This window comes from Bombus impatiens, unplaced genomic scaffold, assembly GCF_000188095.3.
Source record: "Bombus impatiens unplaced genomic scaffold, BIMP_2.2 scf_0463, whole genome shotgun sequence".
In the NCBI taxonomy this organism is placed as follows: domain Eukaryota; kingdom Metazoa; phylum Arthropoda; class Insecta; order Hymenoptera; family Apidae; genus Bombus; species Bombus impatiens.
This window is the reverse complement of record NT_176882.1, coordinates 1,716,292-1,725,326: the sequence shown is the minus strand read 5'-3', so window position 1 is coordinate 1,725,326 and position 9,035 is coordinate 1,716,292. Positions and strand designations below refer to the sequence as shown.

The 9,035-nt window shown below is 43.7% G+C and overlaps 1 protein-coding gene across 3 annotated transcripts in view; it reads left to right on the top strand.

Moving 5' to 3' along the window:
- Positions 1 to 2,041: 2,041 nt before the first annotated feature.
- LOC100741310 (proton channel OtopLc) overlaps positions 2,042 to 9,035 on the top strand; it is a 37,542-nt gene continuing 30,548 nt past the window's right edge. The window contains exon 1 of one of the 3 annotated variants that reach the window (XM_033321554.1): positions 2,042 to 2,066. In XM_033321554.1, the coding sequence (XP_033177445.1) occupies positions 2,057 to 2,066 (10 nt within the window). In that variant the 5' untranslated portion in view covers positions 2,042 to 2,056. Of the gene's footprint in view, positions 2,067 to 4,395; positions 4,639 to 6,899; positions 7,135 to 9,035 lie in introns of those variants that run through there. The other 2 variants (XM_024368539.2, XM_003490606.4) reach the window with 2 other exon arrangements.

Sequence of the window (9,035 nt, the reverse complement as noted above, 5' to 3'; positions counted from 1 at the left end):
CCCTTTGTACTATTTGTACCTTACGAATTGCAATACACTCGTCCGCAATAATAATTTACTTTCGTTCTTTGCCACCAAGCGTCTATCGTCCTGTCGCTATTAAAATATTTCTCGAATATGCACGTACTTCGAATAATGAATCCAAGATCCGTATCCATCTACTCTGCATTTGTAACAATCAGCAAAATTACTAAGACGTCACGAACGTAATATTCAGATGAATATTTTTTCTTCGATGCTTCTTTCGCTGATGCAGGCGGTTCTATCTGCAAGTCGTTCCACGCACATTGAACAGCACAGTGTCGCGAGTCTAGGAGGCCGAGCGTCGACCTAAATACCTACGACTATGCTCTCGATTTCAGAGTCCGTGATCTCTCGACGTTGAGATAGTCCTGTCACGAAGCCGCCACGGTCATTCCACTAGAACAGGCTAAACTAAATCAAAAAAGAGGAAAATCGAATCATGACGCGACTTTCACCGAGCAAAATGCATCTAAATCGAGCATTCTCGGCCATGATTTCTCGTCTATGCTATCCTCGAGTGCACAAATGTTCGTATAGTATTTACGCAGTTATGTTCGCGTGCGGAACTGTTATAAAACAATCTTTTGCATAGGAAATCGAAATTTTCTAAATACGAGAATGTATTCGCGTGTAAAGAAGTATGATAGCGCGAAGCTTTTTAATTAATTTCTCTTTAATCACGCTCGTTTGTCGCGGCTATGTAAAATGAACAAGGTCAGTCGGCGAAACGGCTTCAGTTAACGTGCGTATATCGATGCATCCTTCGTGTACACTGGATGCAACTGGTTTCCGTGTTACGTGCGTGGTCTTTTAATAAGGAAGTCGCCTTAATTGTTCATAAGGTGAGTATAACTTTGTCTCCGTCATCTAGACTTCTAATCTGTTCTCATCTACTTGTAACTCCGTCAACTTCGCAGTTGCCCAAAATCTTGTGTAAGATCGTTGAAGTTTCGAGACGAAGCACTTAGTACACCTTTGCGTCCCCATTTGCTTAATTATGCAATTAATGGAAAGTTTCAGCGAAGCTAGTACGATGTGCAGGACCATATGCATAGTTGCATCGAAGTCTCATAATGCAAACCACTGCGGCCTTGTCGCGTAACGTAATGAGCAATCGTATTATGTCAATTTGTACGAATCGAATGAGATTGCGTGGAAAATATTACATAATCGCGTAATTCTACGTGTACAAATGAATTTCTTCTTTTTCTTCTTTCTTTTTTTTTTTCTTAGTATACATGAGATTAGAATTTGAAGAATATTAAGTATGTGAGATCAGAGTAGAAGGAAAAGATTTCGAAGAACAGAAGAACAAATATACCGAAATACTATATAGTATTTTCAATTCCTTACAAACAATATAAATCTATTTATAGTAGATTTAAATACCATTTTATATTTCTCAGATACAATACAGTGCTTTAAACTCTATGTATACTGTCATTTATTGGAGTTTATTGGAAAACTGACAAATTTTAGTTTTATCTTTAACGTTACAGTTTACATTCTAAGATATACATGATGCTGGCGAAATAAAATTTTATGATAAAATGATAAAAAAATAAAATCACTGAAAAGCATTTGAATTCGTATGAAACGTCGATAGATACCTTGATAGTTATAACGCTGTGAATTAAAAGTGAAGAACGGTGTTCGATTAATAATTCTCCGCTTTTAAGTACTATCTTTTATACATACGTATGTAGCAAGTAGTCATTCAGAAGCCTGGCGCCATAATGTTTATAGCACGATCGTTCATGGTGTTAATCTATCGCAGAACCATCCAGTAACCTCATTAAACATCTTGCATCCTCGCTATCCGCGATAGATTGCAAATTGCGTGCAGCGTGCATACTATTCGCGAGCACGTTCATGAAACACGGTTCTTATCAGCATTCGTACCAGACAGAAAATTCTTGCGAATAATCGAACGTTTTTATAGGTCTCGAGAACTGATCGTGAGTTTGTTACAAGAAAATCGTGCAGTGATCATAAAATGTTTGCGAAGATCCGGTGATCACTGTTCGTCATCATGTCCGATGGTAAGTATGCGTCTTTACACACTCGCTGTATTTTTTTTCCTTCGTTTTCTTTCTTGCAACAAAGATACAACAATTAAGCAATATATATTCTTTATTACAAATATCTCGTAAACCATTGAACATTCGGTGAATCAACTGAACGAAAATAATATATTTTTCATCTTCTTGATTTAACAAATGACACTCGTCCTGCCGGGATTAAGTTAAAGGATCAGGTGAATTCGCAAATTGATCTGCACACGCAGGAGAATTAACACGGACGATAGAGTGGGATCGGAGGGAAGGCGACTGGGCGTTGAATAAAATCGGAGACACATCTTAAAACACAGCACGCATGCAGCTCATTTTTATCGCGGCACGCGTGTGAGAAGGGTAAGAGAGCGTTGCACAAGAGAGCGTGCGAACACAACGACTCTTTACACGCCTGCAATAATGTTCACTCGCAAGTGGATCGTTGGTGTGTGCCTTGCTCTCTTTGCTCGTTGTTCGCTCCTTCGCCCTTCTAGATATTTTTGATTTTCGATAGCAAACAGCAAATAATAAATAACGGTATTAATAGCGTTCACGATAGTAGCTACGTTTGTTTCGATGGACTTAACCTACATCGACAAGTATCCATACATCGGTATTATATTTTAAACGAATCAAATTTTAAATGCTCGAACGAAGGAACGAAATTATACAGGAAACGAGTAGTGGGATTCCTCTTAATGATACAGGTTGTGTAAAAAAGAAATCAGGACGATCGTCTCTCATGGTAAGCACGAAGCATCTGGTGAAGCGCGATAGAGGAAACCCTCGACGAGCCAAACATTCTGGTGGCTGATCGTTCGTGAGCCGGTCCCCGTAATTAAGGGCTAAATTCAACCCTCCTGGGCGTTGTCGGGCTCCCGTCGCTTCGACGAGGGTGTACTTTAGCCGCCAAACTCTTCGTAATACGCTCTCGTATCCATCGTTACTGGAGCCCGTTTAAATCGTAATGGAAAAAATCAATACCCAGGAAAGAATATCCGAGTCCTTTGAAATCTGTACCTACAGTCGAAAACCGAAGCTAGTCGGTTTACATCTATGAACGGAAAAAGCGATTTTTCCATCGCTCTTGTACAGTGTCCGGTAATTTACGACCGTGCAGCATCGAAATGCCACTAGAACACGTAGAAATTCGATCGCCGACTATACGCACCCTTTCAACTGTTTTTCCAATTTACAATTCGACATCGACAAAGGTAGAACGCTTTAACCAAGTGTTATTCAGGAATTTCAAAATTGTTGTTAATCGTGAGAGCCAAACCAGCTGAAATAAAATTCGATAAAATCGAGCAGACCAGGGGTTAAAAATTCGATACGGGCAGCCGAAGTGGTAAACGACGTCCAAATAATCGCACCCTATAGCGCGAGAAACGAATTTCCGACACACGGCAGAGACGAGAGACTCAGGGAGCGTCCTCGAAGTTCTCTGGCTCCGATTAATCCGTTGCTCTGGCCACTCGAGGCCGCCCTCCGACGCAATTGCATCGCTGGAAGATAAAGAGCCACCGGTCGCATTCATTCTGCCGCTAGACTCCAACTGCTCGCGAGGAGGAGGTTCCAGGTCGGTCGCGATGCTCCACGCGATACAGAAAGTTTCGCTGTGCGCGACAAAGAATAGCGACGGATGGTCGACGATAAAAGCGGGAGGTAGAGTCTCGTCGACAACCGGTGCGATTCGATACAGAGAACCGAGTGTACAGAGTAGAGGGAAAGTAAGAGAGAAAGCGGGAGAGAGAGAGAGAGAGAGAAATAGAGAGTTGCAGGGTGAGCGGGCTAGGTACATCGTCGGGGGACAGGCAAGCGTCACGGAGTGGAAAAGCGTATCGCGGGGGTTAAGGTATTGATCGTGCTTCCCCATCGTGCATGGGGGTGGCTTCGCGCACGGCGACCCCCATAACCGTTGCGTCGCCATTACAGCGCCATGGATAGTACGGGGACGAAGCGGCAGCGACAGTAAAAGCGACCGAACTTCTCCAGCTACGAACCGTAACACGCAGAAAGGCTCCGAAGGGGGAGCGTTTCCCGTTGATGGGAAAAAGACGGGTTACGAGGGGGTGTGACGAGGACGGTGACCAACCGTAAGCTTGCTTGGACAGGGACGCGAGAGGTGAATGAAAGAGGAAAAAGGAGAGAAAAGACGGACGTGGAAGAGAGAAAAACAGAGAGAGTGAGAGAGTGCGAAAGAGAAAGAGAAAGAGAGAGAGAGAGAAGCAGCGTAGAAGTCGCGTGCATGGACAGAAAGGTCTGTGTGGTTCGCGGCGAAGCTTCCGGGCACAGCGCAAGCTCCGAACACCTTGTTTACATTCGACGAATGCCGCAGAGGAAGCACGTTGCTCGAGGAAAATAACCGAACAGTTGGTGAGATCGTGGCAGCGTGTCGCTGGACATAGTACTACCGTTCCATTCGGCCGACGACGAGAAGGGAGAACGTGATTACAAGATAGAATTCGCGGGAAGATAGAATACGGGGGTGAAAACTGAATCGGGCCATCTCCGCGACTCATGGCGTTCTACGAGCGCATCGTTGTTGCTTAATGGACGGGTGAGTACGCTTCGCGTAAGTGCACGTTGAGTGGCTTTTTTGATTACGCTGTTTCCCCCTTGCTTACCTCGTCCGCGCGCGTGCCTGTTTTCTATTTGCCTGGATATCTAGTTTCGTCTTGAATGACGGTCTATTTAACACGGTTTACTTGTCAGCCGAAAATCATGTAAATGAGAGAAGACAATGGTAGATACAATCGCCTTTTCTATTTTTGTATCAAAACGTTCGTCGATGAAAGACACGGAAAAGGAATCTTGGTTCATTGAGCAAACGCCGATGAACGAAACGCGACCGTAAATTTTTCCCGCGCTCCTCTATCTAATGACGCACTCTATAAGTTGTTCAGCGAAACGCTCAGCATGTTGCAGCAACGCTCGTTTGTTTGACGTCTCTGCACGAAGATTCCAACAAACTGGATTTTGAAGAAATTAATGAACTGCATATATAATTGTCGTTCCTAACCTTAATTACGGGCAGAAACTCGAATCGCATTACAAATGCTTTATGGCGAACGCGATCATGGCCAATTAGAGAATTTATGGCTTGGCCATATCGGTTGCGGAAGGCGCGAATACAACGCGATAAAAAAAAAAAGAACTAAACGACGTGAATTTCGATTCCGCGACGCTTTCGCGGTCAACGACTTTTCACAGCAAAACAATTTCCACGCGAGCTTTATCGATCTCCAAGCTAGTCGCGTGTAACGAACGCATCAGGTACCGGCGTAAGTACATAACAGGCGGGATAATAGCATCGGAAGTCGAGCTATTTACTTGCGTAACACTGTTCGATTAGGTTCTGCTAATCGATAAACGAACGTGACAGACAGATCGGCGTTAATTAGCGATTGATCGTTTCTGCTTTGCCGCACGCCTATCGTCTCCACTTTTTCATCGATTCCTAGTGCACATTTCTATCATACAGAAAATTGTAAAATACTTTAAGAAAGCTTCAGTCGCGCTTAATTTCGATTTTTTCAAAGTGTATATTTTTCGGATTAAATGTTCTGTGGGATGCGTGCAATCTTCGTGAAAAAAGCCCGTAATCGATAACGACCAATTAACGCGTTCCCGCCATTAAGGCTCTCGTTGTGGCGAAAAGCCGCGAACTCGAAATCTGTTGACCTTTCGGTACCGACAACGATTCAGGAGCCAAAAATCGAGTCAAGGTCCGGCAAATAAAAACCACGGTCTCGTTCGAATACGTACGCGAAATTGGGTGTGTGTATGTGTGCACGCGTATATACCGGGTGTCTAGGTTCATCGGGCCGTGGCATTGAACCGTTGTGCTGAGGTCGGTGGAGAAGTTGGACGAGGGGGCTGAAAATGTAATGTGGGAAGGGATGGCCGACCTGTCGCGAACACACACTCTTCTTTCTTTCGAACGATCGTGAAATATCCTCGTATGAAATTCGAAAGAATTCTTACAAATTGTCAAAAACGAATTATTTAGTTCGCGAAAGATTAATAAAGAACCAGAGATTTTAGAAATTCAGAGCTTCCAAAATTTAGGAATTTATGATTACGTCTTTTGAAATTATACATCTTAGCGAAATTTCACTCTGAATGACTCGTGTTTGCATAAATCGTTAGGTGTCAATTGTGGCAGCTTTGATACGACCTAGGGCTAGATACAGATGCGTTTAATCCGACGCAACGTTCTTTTCGCTTCGAGTCGAAGACTTGGATGACAAAGGCACGTACTCGGTGACGACCGACACACATCAAAGAATCTTGTCGTACAGAAGGACGCTTTGCAGCGTTCAAGATTAAAGTCGCGAAAGGAAAAAAATGTTCTGGAGTTTCTCCTGGGAACTTCGTCCCCCGAGAACAACGACAGCGCGAATTTTCAGACTGGAAATTCCCCTTAACAATTCGTACTTCGATTCGACACGAGCTAATAGATAGAACGCTTGTGTCTCGTGTTACAACACGAATCGCAAGAATTCAACGTGACAACGAGAACACGAATCTCGACGATAGCAGAAGCGATTCGTTTCGCTTTCTAAAATTTGTCAGATGTATTCGTAATATTTTACTAGCGTAACGCGGAAATATTCGATAGAAGTGCATGTACCGATCGATGGTGCAAAATTTCGTGGACGCGGGAAGCGTGAAGCGACAAGAGCCGAGGGGAAGCCACGATTCGCGAAGAGAAAGGAGCGAAGTATCGGGCGCCCATCATAAAACCACGATTATTCGCGTTCGAGCCGCCAATCGCGACGCGAGTGCCTCGCGACGCGGCTCACAATTACGAGATTCGCGTTTCGAGAGGGCTGACGTCGGGGAAGTCGGATGAAAAGTTGCTCGTACTTCGACACGCAGTATCCAGGCGATAATTTCAAGGAAAATCGAAAAAAGCGTTTCTCAGTGAAAATTCTTAGACCGTCAGTGAGCGAAAGTTTAATCGCGTGGCTTCATCAAGGAGCAAGTTTTCACAGTGAATATCTTTTCATTGGTCTTTTTTTGTGAAACGAGATCGAAATTCGTTATGGAGGTAAGAAACTAATAAAAATAGTAAAGTCACGGAATATTGTAACATCCTCAAGGACGTACAGATCTTCAATTTAACATTATTTTCTGAAGGCTACGATTAAACAGGAGATCTCAGTGATTTATTATACGAAAATCTGAAGTTTTAATCTCAGAATATTTCGTCGAAAATACACGTTCTTCGTTTCTCGTTCTTCGGTCGCGACGCTTTCCGCGATCTGGTGAAAACTCGTACTAGTTGCGTTCGTCGTCGCGCGAGAACCACTCGGATAAACCCACGGTAATAGATCCGTCGTAATAGAATTTTTTCCCAAGACGAACGTGGGATCTGATCGAATGTCATCTCCTATTTCACAACCTCGTCGGTTCTCCGCGACGATCTCGCAACTGGTCTAAACATTCGTTTGTTGGAATATCGAGCGAACTAGCAAACGCACGGAAAACTCGGCGACTGTTGTTCCCGATTGCCACTATCCATCCCAACGACCCAGTTATTTCCCTTCAAACTTCTCTCTCTTCGACACATTTTTTTCCTTCCTATTTTTCCCCTTCCTATATTTTTTTTTTCTTCCGAGCACCGTGTCATATTCGCCGTTTTGTCGAACCGACAGAAAATAGCGAGAAGCGCGGAAAGCGGATAATATCGGACGGGAAGAACAATGGCGGTTGTAATCATCGTAACTACTGCGATTATTATCTTGGGAGCGCGATACCGCTCTGCCACAATATCGGTGTCCCAAAGGCGCTCAACATCGGTGCCTGAATTTACGACTGTTAATGCTGTAGTCAAAAGAGCGAAAATAGCGAAGAATGGCATTCCGAATCGTCAAACGGCAACGCGAACCGAATAGTCCGACGATCCTCTTTTTCCTTAGAAAGGAGCACCGATGAAAGAAAACCGAACGTTTTTGATTCGATTAAAGGTAAATTGGATCGAATGAACTCGTAACCCGAATAAAAGTAGAATGTTTTGCTTCCATCGGAATCGCGAAACAATAGGCGTGCGCGATTCTCTGACTCGTAACAGTGTATAGACGCGCTATTGCTTACTCCATTTTCCCGGAAGCAATCGTGCTGTCGCAAGTATAATTTTATTACATCTTATCTTGAATCATCAAATTTTATACTCAACAAAGGAAAACATTCTGTTACTTTCTTCGAATTCTACCGAAATCCTGGAATTTTTATATTTCAATCTCCATCTTATTTCAAGGGACAAGAAAACTTTTAACGCATCAAGAAAATTTTCAACAGAGAAACGAGAAATCGCGCGTGCCGATAGCAATTGTTTTATATTTGAGCGATGCTTGCGATATTTCTCAACCGTAGAAAAATATAACTGCTTCGAACGAACACGAATTTTTGTTCAATTTCAGAGATCTCTTTATTCCGTAATTGTAGATCGAACAACCTTTCTTTGTTCAAAGTAAAAATATCCAAAAATTCCATTCGTCTCAAAATCGCCTATTTTTATTTTAAAAGTTCGATTCCAAAGATGCCACGGTTCATCCAGGTTCATCTGTTTCATAAATTATATTCCATCGTACGTCTTCGCATCCTTTTGTCATTGCGTATCGTACTGATATTTCCTTTCCGTAATCTGTTTTTTTTCGCATGTGTAATTCGATGCAGAAGAGCGAACCACTTTGCTCACCCCTCAACGACGACGATAACAATATCCAGAATTCAAATCCGAACAGACCACGGTTTACGCAGTTTCATGCGCGAATCTCGAATTGGTCCCGGGTGCGGAGGTTCGGTCGAGCGAGGTCGCGGTATCTCGTCGGTGGCGCGGTTGGGTCGATGGACGGTACATGGGCGTCGCGACGCCGGCGCCGGCACGAAGCTCACAGGTGGTCGCCATGCAGTCTGGCCGTGTTTCGTGTCGGATACCGCGGCAGCAGC